Source organism: Heterodontus francisci, chromosome 19 (assembly GCF_036365525.1).
Source record: "Heterodontus francisci isolate sHetFra1 chromosome 19, sHetFra1.hap1, whole genome shotgun sequence".
In the NCBI taxonomy this organism is placed as follows: domain Eukaryota; kingdom Metazoa; phylum Chordata; class Chondrichthyes; order Heterodontiformes; family Heterodontidae; genus Heterodontus; species Heterodontus francisci.
The window spans coordinates 22,554,017-22,575,374 of NC_090389.1; the positions used below are offsets into that span (position 1 = coordinate 22,554,017).

Consider the following 21,358-nt stretch of genomic DNA (forward strand, 5'->3'; position numbering starts at 1 on the left):
ATTTTGTTTTTGGTTAAAGCTGCCGTCAAAGCTACAGCCTGATCTGCTGTACTCTGTCAGATCCCTTTAGCTTTGGGTACCCCAACAAGTCCCATGGGTTTACCTCGCAACTTCCAGCATTCTGATGAAGATGTCCCCCCTTGTGACAATGATAACACTTTGGCTTTCAGATCTCACTTCCACCCTCAGCATCTTCCTTTCTGGCCTGAGGGGGGGATTCTGGGTGTTCCCAGCTGTCCCTTCTTGTCCCCAGCTACTTGCCTTCTTTTCACTCTCCCACCTTCTATCTTCTCAGGTTTGTGGGGGTGACGGACAAAGGGTTTGGGCTTATATACAAGCTCAAAATCAGTGATTTCCGCTGCTTGTCTGGCCCTTGAAACCTTTTGGTTTTCTACACGAGTTCTCACTACTGGAGGGAGTGAATTTTCAAACTCTTCCAGGAGAGTCAGTTCTCTAAGGTTCTCATACGTGGCTTCCATCTTTAGTGCCTGTATCCAATGATCAAAATTAATTTGCTTTACCCTCTCAAATTCGACATTAGTCTGCCCTGCCAATCTCCAGAAGTTCCGAAACTTCTGTCAGTAAGCTTCAGGGACTAACTCATACGCAGAAAGAGTAGCCTTTTTTGCCATCTCAGTCTGCAGAAGCCTCTTCAGAAAGCATGGTATAAACTTCATGAGCTCTGTCCATCAACCTGCTTTGCATAAGCAGTGTCTAGATTTCCTTTGGCCATTTCACTTGTTTGGCTATTTTTTCAAAAAATATAAAAAAGGCTCTAAGTCCCTTTCCTCAGACTTAGGGAGAGCTGTACAAATTAAAACAGCTTTTTGCTGGGTCCTGGGCTGGACTCAGATTCCTCCTGACCAGAATTTTCCCTGGAGTCAAGACCATGCTTTTGTCTTAGTTCCATCTGTCAATTTGAATTCTCTTACTTCTCTTCCATTTTCTCTTTGAAGTTCAAGCTTAAGTCTTTCCAATTCTATTTCTTTTTCTTTTTCCTTGTCAAGTTTTCTCAGTTCTTTTTCTGTTTCCTGTTGAAGCCTAAGTTTTTCCATTTTATTTTCCTGCTCAAGCTTTTTTCAGTTGTAATTGAATTTTAGCTAATTCAACGGCATCACCCCCTGACATACTGTCTTTTTCCTCTTTCAATTTCAAATTTGGGCTATTACTTCAATTATCTCTGCTTTTTTAGCACCTGATTTCAATTCTAACCATAAATGTGCTGCCAAATCCATTAACGTAACCTTGGTTAAGATCTGCAAGTCACTGAGGGATACACTCTCCTTCCCCAGAAAAGTTTAAGCAACAGCTACAGACAGTTTGGTGGTGTAGACTTTACCCCATTACACAAGAAACCTGGTTCTTTTATTTTCCTCTTTCAATTATTACTCCACGTACAATTAAACTTTATCGTTGTTGGATTTAATCCTGACAAGAGCCCCCAATTAATATGTTACGTCTGAGCGGGAGGACTGCACTGTTAATTTAAATCTATATATGAATTGAGATATTAAAGCTCCTTATCTTTCCTAACCCTCATGCATGCACACATACATCCAAAAAATGATTAACTGGGGGAAAAAAATGGATTTTGGTTTGCAGCTGCTTCAAAGGAATGAAAAGAATAATAAACTTAGACTGTCATGATCTGGAAGGAAGTTCTTCAGTTTGGTGAGGTGTCCCAAAGTCAAATAGTTGGATGCCACTCGAAATCATTCCAGGTGAGGTTGATGAACAGTCTGCAGCAGGCGTCACACAGGTCTTCCATCAGGAGTGCAGCAACAGGTGTCAGTTCTCATTCCATGTAAAAGTCCTTTTTTAAAGATGCAAGATTTTCTGCAAATCCAGGATTTCTTCAAAATGCAGGAGGCAACAGTACCATTTCATATAAGCTTTTGCTTCTGTAGAGCAAGGATTCTTTACAGAGAGGCAATATTTTTTCCTGGTCCTTCTTCTGATCTCCAGGCAGGACAAAATCAAATTTCAAAATGCCTCCTTTAGTCCAAAACCACCGTCTTTTAAAGTTCAAAAATGAAACCAAAAGCTTCCGCAAACAAGTCACAAGCCCATTTATATATTCTCTCTGGTCATAACATAGGGTGGCTCGGAGGTCAACCCCTTGCAGTTTTCCTTGAAATGACCTGCATTCCACTCCTTGTTTACCAGTTCAGCTTTTGTTGAACTTCCTTTCAAAACATCCAAAAAGTTCAGCTATTTTCCAGATGTCTCAATATCCACTGAAATCCTTTTCAGTTTTTAAAAAACACAGAATCCCAAGTTTTAATACACAAAAAAAGTCCTCGTAACAGTATCAAGTTCAAATCCTTTGCATTCTGACACTACATTTTCACCGTTAAAATCTAGAATCGTAACATTATCATCTAATCTTAACATTATTTTCTCTAGAACTCAAAGTTGTGCATCTCCTCACCTGTTTTCATTCTTTCATCCTGCATTTTTCAGGTGGTTAAGCTTGGAGTTACTTAGTAGCAGTTTCCCAATTTACTTTTCTCAACCTCTGTAGGGTTCTATGTGGCTTTGTCTTTCTTCTTGTGATTTTTCTTTTATTCGTTCATGGGATGTGGGCATTGCTGGCTAGGCCAGTATTTATTGCCCATCTCTAATTGCCCTTGACAAGGTGGTGGTGTGCTGCCTTCTTGAATCACTGCAGTCCTTGGGGTGTAGACACATCAACAGGATTTTGACCCAGCAGCAGTAAAGAAATGGCAATATAGTTCCAAGTCAGGATGGTGTGTAGCTTGGAGGGGATCTTGGAGATGGTGGTGTTCCCATGCATCTGCTGACCTTGTCCTTCTAGGTGCTGGTCACGGCTTTGGAAGGTGCTGTCACAGAAGCCTTGCTGAGTTGCTGCAGTGCATCTTGTAGATGGTACACACTGCTGCCACTGTGCGTCGGTGGTGAAGGGAGTGAATGTAATGGATAGGGTGCCAGTCAAGCCGACTGCTTTGTCCTGGATGCTGTCAAGCTTCTTGAGTGCTGCACCCATCCAGGCAAGTGGAGAGCATTCAATCACATTCCTGACTTCGAAATATGGAAACATAGAAAATAGGAGCAGGAGTAGGCCATTTGGCCCTTCGAGCCTGCTCCGCCATTCATTATGATCATGGCTGATCATCCAACTCAGTAACCTGTTCCCACTTTCCCCCCATATCCTTTGATCCCTTTCGCCCCAAGAGCTATATCTAACTCCTTCTTGAAAACATACAATGTTTTGGCCTAAACTGCTTTCTGTGATAGTGAATTCCACAGGCTCACGACTTTCTGGGTGAAGAAATTTCTCCTCATCTCAGTCCTGAAAGGTTTACCCCGTATCCTTAGACTATGACCCCTGGTTCTGGACTCCCCCACCATCGGGAACATCCTTCCTGCATCTACCCTGTCAAATCCTGTTAGAATTTTATAGGTTTCAATGAGATGACATGTGCCTTGTGGATGGTGGACAGATATTGGGGAATCAGGAGGTGAGTTACTCACCTCAGAATTCCCAGCCTCTGACCTGCTCTTTATGTGGCTGGTCCAGTTAAGTTTCTGGTCAAAGGTAATGTTGGCCAGGATGTTGATAGTGGGTGATTCAACAATGGTAATGCCATTGAACTCAAGGGGAGATGGTTAGATTCACTCTTGTTTGAGATGGTCAATGCCTGGCACTTGTGTGGCACGAATGTTACTTGCCACTTATCAGCCCAAGCTTGGATGTTGTCCAGGTCTTGTTGCATCTGCACACGGGCGCTTCAGTATCTGAGAAGTCGCGAATGATGCTGCACATTGTGCAATCATCAGTGAACATCTCCACTTCTGACCTTATGATGGAGGGAAGGTCATTGATGAAGCAGCTGAAGATGGTTGGGCCTAGGACACTACCCTGAGGAACTCCTGCAGTGATGTGCTCGGACTGAGATGACTAACCTCCAACAATCACCATCTGTCTTTGTGTCAGGTATGACTCCAACCAGCGGAGAATTTTCCCCTGATTCCCATTGATTCCACTTTTGCTAGTGCTCCTTGATGCCATATCAGTCAAATGCTGCCTTGATGTCAACGGCTGTCACTCTCACCTCACTTCTTGAGTTCAGCTCTTTTGTCCATGTTTGGACCAAGGCTGTAATGAGGTCAGGAGCTGAGTGGCCCTGGTGGAACCCAAACTGAGCGTCACTGAGCAGGTTATTGCTGAGCAAGTGCCGCTTGAAAGTATTGTCGATGACCCCTTCCATCGCTTTACTATTGATTGAGAGTAGACCAATAGGGCAGTGATTGGCCGGGTTAGATTTGTCCTGCTTTTTGTGTAGAGGACATCCTTGGGCAATTTTCCACATTGCTGGGTAGATGCCAGTGTTGTAGCTGAATTGGAACAGCTTGGCTCGGGGCACAGCTAGTTCTGGAGCACAAGGCTTCAGTACTATTGCCAGAATGTTGTCAGGGCCCATTGCCTTTGTAGTACCCAGTGCCTTCAGCCGTTTCTTAATATTATGTGCAGTGAATCAGATTGGCTGAAGACTGGCATCTGTGATACTGGGGTCAGGAGGAGGCCGAGATGGATCATCCACTCAGCACTTCCGGCTGAAGATGGATGCAAATGCTTCAGCCTTGTCTTTTGCACGGATGCGCTGGGCTTCCCCATCATTTAGGATGAGGAGATTTGTGCAGCCTTCTCCTTCTGTTAGTTGTTTAATTGACCACCATCATTCAAAACTGGATATGGCCGGACTGCACAGCTTAGATCTGTTCCATTGGTTGTGGGATCACTTTGCCCTGTCTATCGCATGCTGCTTACGCTGTTTGGCATGCGAGTAGTCCTGGGTTGTAGCTTCAGCAGGTGGACAGCTCATTTTGAGATATGCCTGGTGCTGCTCCTGGCATGCCCTCCTGCACTGTTCATTGAACCAGGGTTGGTCCCCCCGGTTTGATGGTAATGGGGGAGTGGGGGGGATATGCCAAGCCATGAGGTTACAGATTGTGCTTGAATAAAATTCTCTTGTTGCTGATGGCCCACAGTGTCTCATGGATGCCCAGTTTTGAGTTGCTAAATCTATTCGAAATCTAACCCATTTAGCATGGTGGTAGTGCCACACAACATGATGGTGTTCACGCCTACAAATACTGTCATGGACAGATGCATCTGCAACAGGCAGATTGATGTGGAGAAGGTCAAGTTGGTTTTTCCTTCTTGTTGGTTCCCTCACCACCTGCTGCAGACCCAGTCTAGTAGCTATGTCCTTAGGTCTCGGACAGTAGTGGTGCCACCAAGCCACTCTTCGTGATGGACATTGAAGTCCCCCAGCCAGTCAATTCTGTGCCCCAGCTACCCTCAGTGCTTCTTCCAATTGCTGTTCAACATGGAGAAGCATTATTCATCAGCTGGGGGGGGGGGGCGGTGGGCAGTAGGTGGTAATCAGCAGGAGGTTTCCTTGTCCATGTTTCACCTGATGCCATGAGACTTCACAGGGTCCGGAGCCAATGTTGAGGACTGTATACCACTGTGCCACCACCTCTGGTGAGACAGGACATACCCAGGGATGGTGATGGTGGTGTCAGCGACATTGTCTGTAAGGTATGACTATGTCAGGCTGTTGCTTGACTCGTCTGTGGGACACCTCGCCCAATTTTGGCACATCCTCCAGATGTTAGTAGGGAGGACTTTGCAGGGTCGACAGGGCTGGGTTTGCCGTTGTCATTTCCAGTGCCTAGGTCGATGCCAGGAGGTCCGTCCAGTTTCATTCCTTTTCTTGGGCTTTGTAGCGGTTTGATACAGCTCAGTGGCTTTCTAGGCCATTTAAGAATCAACCACTTTGCTGTGGGTCTGGAGTCACAACTAGGCCAGGCCAGGTAAGGATGGCAGATTTCGTAAAGGACAATAGTGAACCAGACGGGTTTCTACAACAATCGACAGTGGTTTCATGTCACCATATTAATTCAAGATTTATTAATTGAATTCAAATTTCACCATCTGCTGTAGTGGGATTCAAACCCTTGTCCCCAGACCATTAGCCTAGGTTTATGGATTACTAAGCCAGTGACATTATCACTACCCCACCACCTCCCCTTTTTATAAAAAGCTAGTTGTTGCGTTTCACAAAATGCAGAGTTTGTACTCATTGAGTGGTGAAAAACTGGAACATACTAACAGTGGGAACGATTTTCTTTCCCAGTAGCGAGAGAGAGGTAGGACATACGTGCAGGTTGTTTGTGGTTTCAAGAGCAAAATTAATAGAAATAAGAACAAAATCTCCAAACATATTGGTTTCTAGAAGTGGCCAATGCATTTTCCACAATTCCGTAGTGAGGAATCTGAATGATCCTGACACTGGTATTACACAGGCTGCTCCAATAATGAAGCAAATCAGTAACACAAACAAATAGCTAATGCTGGATATCTGAAATTTAAAACATGAAATGCTGGAAAGACACTACAAGTCCATCAACATCTGTCACAGAAACTGATGTGTTAGTTTTTCAGGTGCAATGTTGCTGCTAAACTGCATGCATGTGAGGCTGCAGAAAAAATTTAAAGGGACAACGCATAGCAATAAATTTTTAAAGGGAGCATTGGTTCACACCCGTTGTTAGAATCTGACAAACAGTCTACATCCAGGACGTTAATTTATCTTTTCATTTTAAAAGAAATTTCTACCTTCCCATGAGAGTAAATAGTCTCCTTGACAAATTCATCCTGGTCAGCAGTGGCATCAATAATGGCCTGCATATTCAGCTTCTCGATGTAATCATGCTGCCTGAACCACCTGTGAACAATTGAAACAGTGAAAAGGAAAATTAGGCGACAAGGGTAAGGGTAGACAGAGATAGATAGATCAGAATGAAACAAGTGATGCCATGAGTAGAAGATGAAGACAGGAAGTTCGCACGTTCCATCCTGTGGAGACTAGCTGCGCTAGCTTGAGTATGCAGCATGCGTGCATGAATTTGAGATCAAGATACATGTGCACAACTCATTACAGATTCACAAGACATTAAAAGCACTGCCTCAAGTGCACAAAGCCATTACTAAAAGCTAAAAACAAAGAAAGACTTGCATTTATATAGCGCCTTTCATGACCACAGGATGGCCCAAAGCACTTTACAGCCAATGAAGTAATTTTTGAAATTTAGTCACTGTTGTAATGTAGGAAATGTGGCACATCGCTAACTCCCTCATGAATTCTTAATTGGATGGCAAGCTGCAAAGAATATAAACTCAAGCTACAATGGCGAATCTATATTGAGCCGCATATTTGGAGTACCGAATACAGTTCTGAACTTCACATTTAGGAAGAATATTGAGGGCATACAGAGGTATAACACAAATTCATTAGGATGGTGACAGATAGGCAGAAATAAAACTGCAACAAAAGGCTTGAAAAACTGGAGCTATTCTCAACAATAATAAATTGCACTTGCATTTAATGTAGTAAAATGTCCCAAGATGCTTCTCAGGAGCGTTATCAAACAAATGTTTGGCATCAAGCCACATAGAGTCATATACAACACAGAAGGAAGCCATTCAGGCCATCAATTCCATGCCAGCTCTCTGAACTATCCAGTCATAAGGAGATATTAGGACAGATGACCAATAGCTTGGTCAAAGTGATAGGCTTTAAAGAGCATTTTATAGGAGGAAAGAGAAGTAGAGAGGCAGAGAGATTTAGGGAGGAAATTTCAGAGCTTAGGGCCTTAGCAGCTGAAGGCACAGCCACCAATGGGGCAAACAATTAAAACTGAGGGTGTGCAAGAGGCCAGAATTAAAGGAGCGCAGATATCTCGGCGGGTTGTAGGGCTGGAGGAGGTTATAGTGATAAGGCCGAGGAGGGATTTGAAAACGAGGATGAGAATTTTAAAATTGAGATATTACTTAATCAGGAGTCAACGTAGGCCAGCAAGCAAAGGAGTAGTGAACAGGACTTGGTCCAAGTTAGGACAAGAGAAGCAGGGTTTTGGATGATCTTAAGCTCATGGAGGGTGGTCAACAGGAGCCCAGCCAGGAGTGTGTTGAAACAGTGAAGTCTAGAGGTAACAAAGGCATGGATAAGGGTTTCAGCAGATGAGCTGAAGGCGGGGCAGAGTCAGGAGATGAAAGTACGCAGTCTTAGTGATAGATTTAAAAAGGCTGCATTTGCTGACAATACAAACACTAGGTGGCGCAGTACTTGCACATGTGCAAATGCAGGCTCTTCAACCGGAACGTCAGTGTCTGCAATGTTCAGGCAGCTGCCAGGATTAAAGATGGCGCTGCTCAATTTATCACAAGAAATGCTCATAGCTAGATCGTTCTAGCAAACGAACCTTACATTAAGTTGGATGGAAGCCCAGTAATATGCTACTATGTAGTTATAGGATACTAACCTATTAAATACAAAAGAAATTTTCTGATTAAATTTCAATTGAAAGATAGTGAATTGGTACCCCGATTAATGGTAAAGAAAATTTGGCAGAGTATAAAATGTGCTGCCAATTCGTTATTGTGATTCATTTATATGACTGACCAGGGCTGATTTCACCTGAACACTGCTACTAGCTCCCACCCCACCGGCCGCTTCCCCCTCAGCTGCTCGCTCCAGACTTTGCTGCTCCCCCCACATCCCTGGCCAATTGTTCCCCGCACGCGCCAACCCACTCTCCGGCTGCTCGCTCCCTGCTTCCCCCCCCACCCCCGTGTTCAGCCGCTAGTTATTGGCCGCAATGCTTCCCTCCTCTCGGCAACTCACTCCGACGCTTGATCGCTCTCCACGCGCCACCTGAAGTAGCAAGGTGGGCCACAAGGGGTGATGGGGTGATGTAGGAGCGACTGGACAAGAGGAAGGAAGTGGCGCGGCCTAGAGATAGTGGCTGGAGGGGTCTGGGGAGCGAGTGGCCGGAAAGCAGGATGGCGTGAAGCAAGGAAAAATCGGCCAGGGAGTGGAAGGGAACAGCGAGGTCTGGAGCGAGCGGCTGAAGGGAGGAAGCGTCGAGGCCTGGAGCAAGTTGCCGAGGTGGGAGAGCTCCTGCCTCAAAACTTCCCATTCAGCCGCTTCCTCCAGCCGAGTGGGGAGCTAGATACCGGATGATACTTTATCGTGCACGTGTGTAGATGGGGCAGGTGCGGATACACAATGACATTGGCGCAGCATGATGACATCATCCCGCGCATGCGCTACTTAGTCCTGGCAAGATGTAGTTGCACATGTGCGCAGCTTGGTGCACTCTGATGACATCAGCGGGCTGCTGCGTTGCCAGCAGTCACTTTGATTTTAAAAGTCTTGCATTTCTACAGCGCCTTTCACGACCCCTGGGCATCTCAAAGCACTTTACAGCCATTGGAGTATTTTTGAAGTGTAGTGCCTGCTTAATGGAGAAAAGACAGCAGCCAATTTGCACACAGCAAACTCCCACAAACAACGTAATCTGCTTTTTGTGATGTTGAGTGAGTATTGGCCGGGACACCAGGAATAACTCCCCTGCTCTTCCTTGAAATAATGCATCCACCTGAGACAGCAGACAGGGTCTTGGTTTAATGTCTCTTCCTAAAGATGGCATCTCCGACAGTGCAGCATTTCCTCAATACTGCACTGCCTTGCTTTCTGTGCTCAAGTCCTGTAGTGGGACTTGAACCCATAACCTGATGACTCAGAGGCAAGTTTTTTAAAAATTCATTCATGGGATGTGGGCGTCGCTGGCCAGGCCAGCATTTATTGCCCATCCCTAATTGCCCTTGAGAAGGTGGTGGTGAGCTGCCTTCTTGAACCGCTGCAGTCCATGTGAGGTAGGTACACCCACAGTGCTGTTAGGAAGGGAGTTCCAGGATTTTGACCCAGCGACAGTGAAGGAACGGCGATGTAGTTCCAAGTCGGGATGGTGTGTGACTTGGAGGGGAACTTGCAGGTGGTGGTGTTCCCATGCATTTGCTGCCCTTGTTCTTCCAGTTGGTAGAGGTCGCGGGTTTGGAAGGTGCTGTCTAAGGAGACTTGGTGCATTGCTGCAGTGCATCTTGTAGCTGGTACACACTGCTGCCACTGTGTGTCGTTGGTGGAGGGAGTGAATGTTTGTAGATGGGGTGCCAATCGAGTGGGCTGCTTTGTCCTGGATGGTGTCGAGCTTCTTGAGTGTTGTTGGAGCTGCACCCATCCAGGCAAGTGGAGAGTATTCCATCACACTCCTGACTTGTGCCATGTAGATGGTGGACTGGCTTTGGGGAGTCAGGAAGCGAGTTACTCGCCTCAGGATTCCTCGCCTCTGTCCTGCTCTTGTAGCCACGGTATTTATATGGCTACTCCAGTTCCGTTTCTGGTCAATGGTAGCCCCTAGGATGTTGATAGTGGGGGATTCAGCAATGGTAATGCCATTGAATGTCAAGGGGAGATGGTTAGATTCTCTCTTGTTGGAGATGGTCATTGCCTGGCACTTGTGTGGCGCAAATGTTACTTACCACTTATCAGCCTAAGCCTGGATATTGTCCAGGTCTTGCTGCATTTCTACACAGACTGCTTCAGTATCTGAGGAGTCACAAATGGTGCTGAAAATTGTGTAATCATCAGCGAACATCCCCACTTCTGACCTTATGATTGAAGGAAGGTCATTGATGAAGCAGCTGAAGATGGTTGGGCCCAGGAAACTACCTTGAGGAACTCCTGCAGTGATGTCCTGGAGCTCAGATGATTGACCTCCAACAACCACAACCATCTTCCTTTGTGCTAGGTATAACTCCAGCCAGCGGAGGGTTTTCCCCCTGATTCCCATTGACCTCAGTTTTGCCAGGGCTCCTTGATGCCATACTCGGTCAAATGCTGCCTTGATGTCAAGGGCAGTCACTCTCACCTCACCTGTGTGCTATGAATGGAGCTACAGCTGACACTGGTCAGAAGCTCACTTTCAAATGCAGCAGCAAGGTTTCAAACAGTCTAATTCAGCCTCAGACAGTTACCATGGAGATGGATGAACTCGGTGGTGACGGAACGGAGCTTGTTGCAGGGATCAAAGACTATGGCTTCAGCCTTCCCAAAATTTGGATGGAAGAAATTTCTGCTCATCCAGTACTGAATGTTGGACAAGCACCTGACAACGTAGAGGCAGTGGAGGGTTTGGGAGGTAGAGCTGGATGATATCAGCGTATGTGTGAAACCTGACATCATGTTTTCGGATGATGTCGCCAAGGGGCAGCACATAGGTGAGAAATAGGAGGGGGCCAAGGCTAGATCCATTGGGGACTCCAGAGATAACAGCGCAGGAGCAGGAACAGAAACCACTGCAGGTGATTCTCTAGCTACGACTGGATAGGTAAGAATGGAACCAGGCCAGTGTAGTCCCACCCAGCCAGACAACGAAGGAGGGGCATTACAGGAGGATAGTGTGGTCAATCGTGTCAAAGGCTGCAGACAGGTCAGGAAGGACATTACAACTGAGGAGATAATTTGATAGGGGCTGACATAATTCTGAAAGATTTGGCCAGAATAGATGGAAACAAAAAGCCCAATGATTCAGAGGCCATGGTTATTATATTAAATATAATTGATTTAAGAATATAGGGCAAGTAACTGCATTTACCGAAAGAGTTATGTGGCTGTGGAACACACCAGCAGAATTTGTGGCTGAAGCAGCAATCATGTCAACATATAATGGGTTGGATAGGTGGCATAAGGAAAAGGGAATACAGGGCGCATTGGGACCACAGCCCAGTGTCTCTCCCACTAAGGCTGCACCCTGGGACACAGTCCTCGTCACTCTCCCCTCTCCCCTTCCAATCGATCACTCTCCACCACCACTCCCATCACATAGCCCTGTCACACTCCCTCTCCCCTTCCCTGTCACACACTCCCACAGTCCCAGAGCAGTTACAGGACATTCTGAAGGGGGAGGGTGAACAGCCAGTGGTTGTGGTACACATTGGTACAAATGACATAGGTTAAAAAAAAGGATGAGGTCCTAAAAGCAGAATATAGGGAGCTAGGAAGTAAGTTGAAAAGTAGGACCTCAAAGCTAGTGATCTCAGGATTACTACCGATGCCAGTGCTAGTCAGAGTAGAAATAGCAGGATATATCGGATGAATACGTGGCAGAAGAGATGGTGTGAGGGGGAGGGTTTTAGATTCCTGGGGCATTGGGAGCGGTTCTGGGGGAGGTGGGACCACTACAAACTGTACGGGTTACACCTGGGCAGGACCGGGACTGATGTCCTAGGGGGATTATTTGCGAGAGTGGTTGGAGAGGGTTTCAACTAAAATGGCAGGGGGATGGGAACCTTTGCAAGGAGTCAGAGGAGGGGGGGATCAAAGACAAGAACAAAAAACAGTAACGGGAATAAGAAAAGTGATAGGCAGAGAAATCAAGGGCCAGAATCAAACGGGGCCACAGTGAAAAATAGTGGGAAGGGGACAGTAATGTTAAAAAGACAAGCCTTAAGGTTTTGTACCTTAACACATGGCGCATTCGCAATAAAGTGGATGAATTAATCGCGCAAATAGATGTAAACGGGTATGATATAGTCGGGATTACGGAGACATGGCTGCAAGGTGACCAGGGATGGGAAATGAACATCCAGGGATATTCATTATTTAAGAAGGACAGACAAAAATCAAAAGGCGGTGGAGTTGCATTGCTGGTTAAAAAGGAGATTAACACAATAGTGAGGAAAGATATTAGCTCTGATGATGTGGAATCTGTATGGATAGAGCTGAGAAACACTAAGGGGCAGAAAATGTTAATGGGGGTTGTATATAGACCCCCAAACTGTAGTGGTGATGTTGGGAATGGCATTAAACAGGAAATTATAGATGCATGCGATAAAGGAACATCTGTAATTATGGGTGACATTAATCTGCATATAGATTGGGCAAATCAAATTAGTCACAATACCGTAGAGGAGGAATTCATGGAGTGTGTACGGGATGGTTTTCTGGACCAATTCGTTGAGGAACCAACTGGAAAACAGGCCATCCTAGACTGGGTATTGTGTAATGACAGAGGAATAATTGACAATCTAGTGGTGCGAGACTCCTTGGGGACAAGCGACCACAATCTGATAGAATTCTTCATCAAGATGGAGAGTGACGTAGTTGATTCTGAGACTAGGGTCCTGGATCTTAGTAAAAGAAACTACGAAGGTATGAGGTGCGAGTTGGCCATGACGGATTGGGAAATGTTACTTAAAGGGATGACGGTGGATAAGCAATGGCAAACATTTAAAGAGCGCATGGATGAACTGCAACAATTGTTTGTCCCTGTCTGGCACAAAAGTAAAACGGGACAGGTAGCCAAACCATGGCTTACAAGGGAAATTAGAGATAGCATTAGATGCAAGGAAGAGGCATATAAATTTGCCAGGAAAAACAACAGACCTGAGGATTGGGAGCAGTTTAGAATTCAGCAAAGGAGGACCAAGGGATTGATTAAGAAGGGGAAAATAGAGTATGAGAGTAAGCTTGCGGGGAACAAAAAAACTGACTGTAAAAGTTTCTATAGGTATGTGAAGAGAAAAAGATTGGTGAAGACAAATGTAGGTCCCTTACAGTCAGAAACAGGGGAATTTATTATGGGGAATAAAGAAATGGCTGACCAACTAAATGCATACTTTGGTTCTGTCTTCACAAAGGAGGACACAAATATCATACCAGAAAAGTTGGGGAACACAGGGCTTAGTGAGAGAGAGGAGCTGAAGGAAATCAGTATTAATAGAGAAATGGTGTTGGGGAAATTGATGGGATTGAAGGCTGAAAAATCCCCAGGGCCTGATAATCTACATCCCAGAGTACAGAGTACATAAGGAAGTGGCCCTAGAAATAGTAGATGCATTGGTGGTCATCTTCCAAGATTCTATAGATTCTGGAACAGTTCCTACAGATTGGAGGGTAGCTAATGTAACCCCACTATTTAAAAAGGGAGATAGAGAGAAAGCAGGGAATTATAGACCAGTCAGCTTGACCTTGGTAGTGGGGAAAATTCTAGAGTCCATTATCAAAGATTTTATAGCAGAGCACTTGGAGAACAGTGGTAGAATCGGGCAGAGTCAGCATGGATTTACGAAAGGGAAGTCATGTTTGACAAATCTACTAGAATTCTTCGAGGATGTAACGAGTAGAGTTGATGAGGGGGAGCCAGTGGATGTGGTTTATTTGGACTTTCAGAAGGCTTTCGACAAAGTCCCACATAAGAGATTAGCATGTAAAATTAAAGAGCATGGGATTGGGGGTAGTGTATTGCAATGGATAGAAAATTGGTTGGCGGACAGGAAACAAAGAGTAGGGATAAATGGGTCTTTTTCCGAATGGCAGGCAGTGACTAGTGGAGTACCACAGGGATCGGTGCTAGGACCCCAGCTATTCACAATATACATTAATGATTTAGATGAGGGAACTAAGTGTAATATCTCCAAATTTGCAGATGACACAAAACTGAGTGGGAGGGTGAGTTGTGAAGAGGATGCAGAGAGGTTTCAGTGTGATTTGGACAAGTGGAGTGAGTGGGCTAATGCATGGCAGATGCAGTATAATGTGGATAAATGTGAGGTTATCCACTTTGGTAGCAAAAACAGGAAGGCAGATTATTATCTGAATGGCTATAAACTGAGAGAGGAGAATATGCAGTGAGACCTGGGTGTTCTCGTACACCAGTCACTGAAGGTAAGCGTGCAGGTGCAACAGGCAGTAAAAAAAGGCAAATGGTATGTTGGCCTTCATAGCGAGGGTAGTTAAGTACAGGAGCAGAGATGTCTTGCTGCAATTATACAGGGCTTTGGTGAGGCCACACCTGGAATATTGTGTGCAATTTTGATCTCCTTATCTGAGGAAGGATGTTCTTGCTAATAGAGGGAGTGCAGCGAAGGTTTACCAGTTTGATTCCTGGGATGGCAGGACTGACGTATGAGGAAAGATTGAGTCGGTTAGGATTATATTTGCTGGAGTTCAGAAGAGTGAGGGGGAATCTCATAGAAACCTATAAAATTCTAACAGGACTTGACAGGGTAGATGCAGGAAGGATGATCCCGATGGTGGGGGAGTCCAGAACCAGGGGCCATGGTCCAAGGATACGGGGTAAACCTTTTAGGACTGAGATGAGGAGAAATTTCTTCACCCAGAGAGTGGTGAGCCTGTGGAATTCACTACCACAGAAAGCAATTGAGGCCAAAACATTGTATGTTTTCAAGAAGGAGTTAGATATAGCTCTTGGGTTTAAAGGGATCAAAGGATATGGGGGGACAGCGGGAACAGGTTACTGAGTTGGATGATCAGCCATGATCATAATGAATGGCGGAGCAGGCTCGAAGGGCCAAATGGCCTACTCCTGCTCCTATTTTCTATGTTTCACCCCATCACACTACCTCCCCGCCACTCGACCCGGCACCCACGTCCCACTCTCCCTCTCCCAGCATCCCCATCACTATCTTTCCGACCGCCCCCGTCCGGTCTCCGGGTCCTCTCACCGCGCACTGCCGATGTCTTTGAGCGAGAACTCCTGCAGACTCTGCGCGTATCCCGCAGCCTCCACCGGCAGAAGCACAGCTGAGCCCGCTGACCCTGCCGCCATCTCCCCACTCCAACCGACGCTGCAGCTGATGTTCCTATAGCAACCAAAACACACCGCACAGCGCATGTGTAGCCAGGGAGGGGCGGGCAACGCTCTTCGGCAATAAACCAGGGGTGCGTCCTCAGAGCCCCGCCCTGCAGAGAGGGGTGTCCTAGTAGAGCCCCGCCCCCCGTCGGGGGTTCAGTGTCCTAGCAGAGCCCCGCCCTGCAGAGAGGCGTGTCCTAACAGAGCCCCGCCCCCCCATATGTGTCCTAGCGGAGCCCCGCCCTGCAGCGCTGGAGACAGCCAGTACCTGGCAAGCATCACTTTGTAACGAAATCTGGTGTTACTGTCAGAAAGGGGTCTCTGTCACATCAAATGTGCACTATCTATCAATCTCTTTAATTGGTACTCTGGATTTTTAAAATTTAGTGAAAGTGCAAGCTGATAGTGGAGCATCTGAGTGAACAGGGCAACCATCTGGGTATCTCCCTAAACAATTAGATTTAAATATAAGGAAATAAACAGCGGACCAACTGAGAAGGTGGCTGAATTAGATTAGATTAGATTAGAGATACAGCACTGAAACAGGCCCTTCGGCCCACCGAGTCTGTGCTGAACATCAACCACCCATTTATACTAATCCTACACTAATCCCATATTCCTACCAAACATCCCCACCTGTCCCTATATTTCCCTACCACCTACCTATACTAGTGACAATTTATAATGGCCAATTTACCTATCAACCTGCAAGTCTTTTGGCTTGTGGGAGGAAACCGGAGCACCCGGAGAAAACCCACGCAGACACAGGGAGAACTTGCAAACTCCACACAGGCAGTACCCGGAATCAAACCCGGGTCCCTGGAGCTGTGAGGCTGCGGTGCTAACCACTGCGCCACTGTGCCGCCCTAAATTGTATCTGGTACAGAAAGAGAAATAAAGAGAAGAAAAGAAAGTTTGTATTAAGAAAAAGAGAAAGAACAGACAGAAAAGAAAAGAAAAAATGTTTTGATTTAAATTCTGGCATTTTTAAAATCAAAATCTGATGGAATGAGACCCCACACTTGTAATAGATAAATTTCAGTGCCAGGGAAGTTGATTGGCAGTCACTAACACTTATCACATTCATCGTGTACTTATGCTTGCAATGACAAAACATTAACTTTCTATGCTGAGTTTAATGGACAATTAATGAACAGAAAATTCCTAAAAATAGGGAGGCTAAGCATGAGATACTATTTTCAAAAACTCAGTGGTGGAGGGTGTCATGATTGTACGTGTGGGCTTCAGTGTTAGATACTTGGAAATAAGACTGAGCATAACTCAGTGTTTTGGGGAAAACACCTGACCTGGCGGTTGTTGCAAGGTCAAATAAGCATATGCTGCTGTAGTGAACAGAAGTGTTTAATAAATCTTTGTTAAAGTTAAATCTGTGACTTCAAGTGGGATTCTTCAGCCTGAAATGTGACATTGGCAATGAGGTTATAAAGACAAACAATACAAAAGTAAATTCGGACATATCTGTGATTGTGTCATGGCATTTGCTGGAGCTAATATGACTGCAGTCTGTGGAATTGAGTCGTTTGATCTGCTGGATGGTGCCAGTTCCGTCAGTGTGAAATGGAAAGCGTGGCTGGAGGTGTTTGAAGCATTTGCTGACAGTCACCATTTATTTTTGCACGGGGCAACAAAGGTGCAGAAAGCACAGCGACGGGCCTTATTGCTGTTCAATGTGGGTACTTCAGTGAGGGAGACTTTCAAGGCGTTGCCTGACACAGGAGAAAAGGCAGATTATTAATGTGCAGTGAAAGCTTTGAAGGGCCATTATGTGGTGACACCAAATGCCACATGCATGTTTTCCGTCAAATGAGACAGAAAGATGGGGAAGCAGTAGCCCAGTTTGTGACTAGTTTGAGGCAGGCGTCAGATGGATGCAATTATGTTGCAACGGATTTGAATAAAGGCCTGCTACCCGACCCGAGCCTGTCGGGACCCAATGACATGTGTTCCGGGTCCGCCTTTTGGGCTTCGGTCAGGCCAGGTCCGGCTCGGGCTCGGGTTGGTCAGGGCGGACACACACGGTAAGTGCTCTTCCGGTAAGTATTAAAATTTAAAAAACTTACCTGAGCTAGGAAATTGGAGGGACTCGGCCGGATCAGGCTTGGGTCCGCTGTGGATCAGTCGGGTTCGGGTCGGGTTCTTTTTCCTGACCTGAGCAGGCCTTTAGATCTGATTAACCAGATAATGGATCAGGTGGTCCAACATTGCAAGTTGGATAAGTGGAGGCGTAGGTTACTGCAAAGAGGAGGTGACTTGGCCTCATTTCTGCCATCGGCACAACAAATACTGAGGTTAATCGAGTGACGCAATGGAATCCAGGTACATGTAAATGTAAACAACAAAAGTCTTAAGAGTGTTTCAGATGTGGCAACTTGGGGCACTATGGAAAAGAGGATTGGTGGCCTGCCAAGGGAAAGATATGCAGAAAATGTGGGGGAAGAGACTATTTTGTCAAGAAGTGCAGAAGCAAAGCTGAACAGAGTGGGATGCCTGGCAAATTATGTAAAGGAAAGAGAGATGGAAGTAATACAACTGCTGAGACAAGTTGATGCAGAGAGTAAGGACACAAATAGTAATTGTGGATACATGTTTTCTGTCAATGGAAGCAACCATAAGATGGTTGCAGTGATTGTTGGGGGTGTTGAAGTGAACATTATTGTAGATTCAGGCAGTGACAGTAATGTCATCAGCAGAGCACTGTGGGAAGAACTGAAGACAAAGAGAATCAAGTGCACATCTCGAAAATGTGTCAAAAAGCATTATCCTTACACATCTAAAACCCCACTTCAAACTGTTGGATGCTTCATTGTGAGTGTTAGAGCTGGAGATTGGAGTGTGGAGGCAGAATTTGTAGTGATTGAAGAGGATGGTGAGACTCTTCTGAGTAGAGAAACTGGCTAAGCCTTGGGGGTGCTACACATTGGATTGAAAGTGAATTCTGTGAAATCCTATGTGGAGCTTCAAGAGGAGTTTGGACCAGAGTTTCAACGAATTGGGAAGTTGCCAAGTGAGATTAACAATTGACGAGAACCTGAAGCCTATATTTCAACCTATATGCAGAACACATTTTGGTCTGAGAGGGAAAGTTGAGGCAAAGATCAAGGAACTCGTTGACCAAGACATTATAGAGCCAGTTGAAGGACAAACACACAGATCTTCACTAGAGAAGGAAGCTGAATCATTCTTGTGGTTTGTGGCAGTTCATGCTATACCCAGAGCAATGACAACTAGAGAGATTGAAAGAGAATCAGACAAAGATGTAGAATTGAATGACATCAGACAGAGAATCCAAGCTGGAAATTGGGACAATTGCCTATTCAGAGCAGACATTATTATACAAGATGAACTGTGCACAATTGGGAAGTATATTCGCAGAGGTAACTGACTTACAGTGCCACAAAAGCTTAGGCCTAGACTGGTGATGCTAACCCATGAGAGTCACTTTGAGTGGTTGGCACTAAGCAACACTTACTAACCAACGTATGATGGCCAGGGATTTTCTTTCCAAAAATATACTTTATTCATAAAAATCTGTAAAAAAAAATTACAAAACAGTTCAAACTTGACATTTTGTTAAGTGCAATACAGATCAGATTCCTTCGATACAGAACGTGAGCTTCCTCACAACTCTTGCCATTCCATTTTAGATGCAATGTATATTTGCATTACACAGCAAAACCATATTTTGATGCATACAGCCTGAGGGGTTTTACACGGGTTCCAGACCCTTGGTATACTATGGCAAGAGGACCTTACACAGTGGCCTTTCCCCATGGTCACTAGGGATTTTTTTTTCCAAAAATATACTTTATTCATAAAAATCTGTAAAAAGAAATACAGTACAAAATAGTTCAAAACAGTTCCAAGTTGACATTCCAGAAAGTGCAAAGGAAATCATCAATACAGAACATGAGTTGCCTCATAACCCTTCCATTACATTTTACATGCAATGCACATTTGCATTACACAGCAAAACCATATTTTGGTGCACACAGCCCGAGGGGTTGTACACTGGTTCCAGTCCCTCGGTTCACTATGATGGGAGGACCTTACACCGTGGCCTTTCCCCATTGAGCCTTTGCAGCGTCTGCCCCAAGATTTAGTGCGTCCCTCGCACGTAGTCCCGGACTTTGGAATGTGCCAGTCTGCAACACTCAGTCGTGGACAATTCTTTGCACTGGAAGACCAGCAAGTTTTGGGCAGACCAAAGACCGTCTTTCACCAAGTTGATGGTCCTCCAGCAGCAGTTGATGTTTAGCTTGGTATATGTCCCTGGGAACAGACTGTAGAGCACAGACTCCTGTGCAGTTGCCAGAAGGAGTTCTGTATGACAGAAATTCCTCATGCGTTAAAAAACATCATGCTGACAAAGACACAGCAGCAAATGAAACAGATGTCGGAACTGAGGCGAGGCTGACAACCAGCAATTCAGATGTCCAAGCCAGTGATGCTGTTGACAGACAGGCAGCTTGCTATCCGGAGGGCGAAACATCGGCTCCAGAGGGGCCGGCGACATTTCCTAATCCTGACATGGTGACCAGAGTTCCCAAGACAACAGGAAAATCACGCCGTGACAAGAGTCCACCAAAACAATATGAAGATTTTGTGTTGTGATTATGTTCAAAACAAAAAGGATGTACTCTGAACGTTGCCTTTGAAAGCAAATGTAATTGAAGAAATTCATTTACTCAGTGAGTTAGGAAAATCATGCACATGTTTTAATCTGATAAGGGAGGGATATCATGATTGTATGTGTGAGCTTGGGTATTACAGACTTGGAAGTGAAACTGAAAGTAACTGTGTTTTGGGGAAAACAACTGACCTGGGGGTTGTTGTAAGGTCAGACAGGCATATGCTGCTGTAGTGAATAGAAGTGTTTAATAAAAGCTTGTTAAATCTTTGTTAAAGTAAAATCTGTGACTTCAAGTGGGATTCTTCAGCCTGAAATGTGACAGAGGGGTGCAACTCAAACAAGGATGAGAATTTTAAAATCAAGATGTTGCTTAACTGGGAGCCAATGTAGGTCAGCGAGCACAGGTGTGATAAAGGAATGGGACTTGATGATTTAAGACATAGGCAGCAGAGTTTTAGATGACCTCAAGTTTATGGAGAGTAGAATGTGGGATACCAGCCAGGAGGAGTGTGCACTATCTGGCCCAATAGGCACATTTTCTCTGGTGGGCTAATCCAGAACAAGTGGACTAGGCATTTCAGGCGTGAAATCAGGAAGTAGTTTTCACAAAAAGTGTAGGGGAAATCTGGAACTCTCTTGGGACAATTGGAGCTTTGAAGACTGAGATCGATAGAACCCAAGATTTATATATGGGAAGAGTTTGTACATTCCAAATGAGTATTTGTTGCTTTATACATTTCAACAGTGACAAAGACATTTATATTAGTCAATGTGTGAAGTCTGAGGTGTGGCAGACTTAAATTTTTTTTATAATATTGCTAGTGCATCTCCCTTCCTTACAGTTAGTAGGGAGCATATGATGGAGACAGCATTACAAGGAGGTAAGGGCAATAATTACAACATAATACAGGAGAATCTCATTAACAGGTACTGACCCATACAGGGTAATTTTTAACCCAAAATGGGTGGGTTTGAGATGGGTGGGGAGTTAAAATGTTAAAAATCTGAAAGAGGAACCCAACACGCTTCGAACGCTGATCCATCACCAACATGCCAACTTCCAGTTTAAACAGATGCAGAATGAAGGATGGACAGCCAATCTGCTCCAAGGAGGTGGAAAGGGATCATTGCAATCTCTAAAGAAGGTTGTGTGAGTCCATTTTAACAAGTTTTATATTT

At 45.1% G+C, this 21,358-nt stretch overlaps 1 protein-coding gene across 1 annotated transcript in view; it reads right to left on the bottom strand.

The window, feature by feature from the left end:
- zmynd10 (zinc finger, MYND-type containing 10) overlaps nt 1-15,518 on the bottom strand; it is a 77,850-nt gene extending 62,332 nt beyond the window's left edge. The window contains exons 1-2 of the mRNA XM_068052300.1: nt 15,401-15,518; nt 6,650-6,758 (exon numbers count right to left, since the gene is read on the bottom strand). Coding sequence (XP_067908401.1) covers nt 6,650-6,758; nt 15,401-15,504 — 213 coding nt within the window. The 5' untranslated portion in view covers nt 15,505-15,518. The remainder of the gene's footprint in view (nt 1-6,649; nt 6,759-15,400) is intronic.
- Between the last annotated feature and the right edge of the window lie 5,840 nt (nt 15,519-21,358).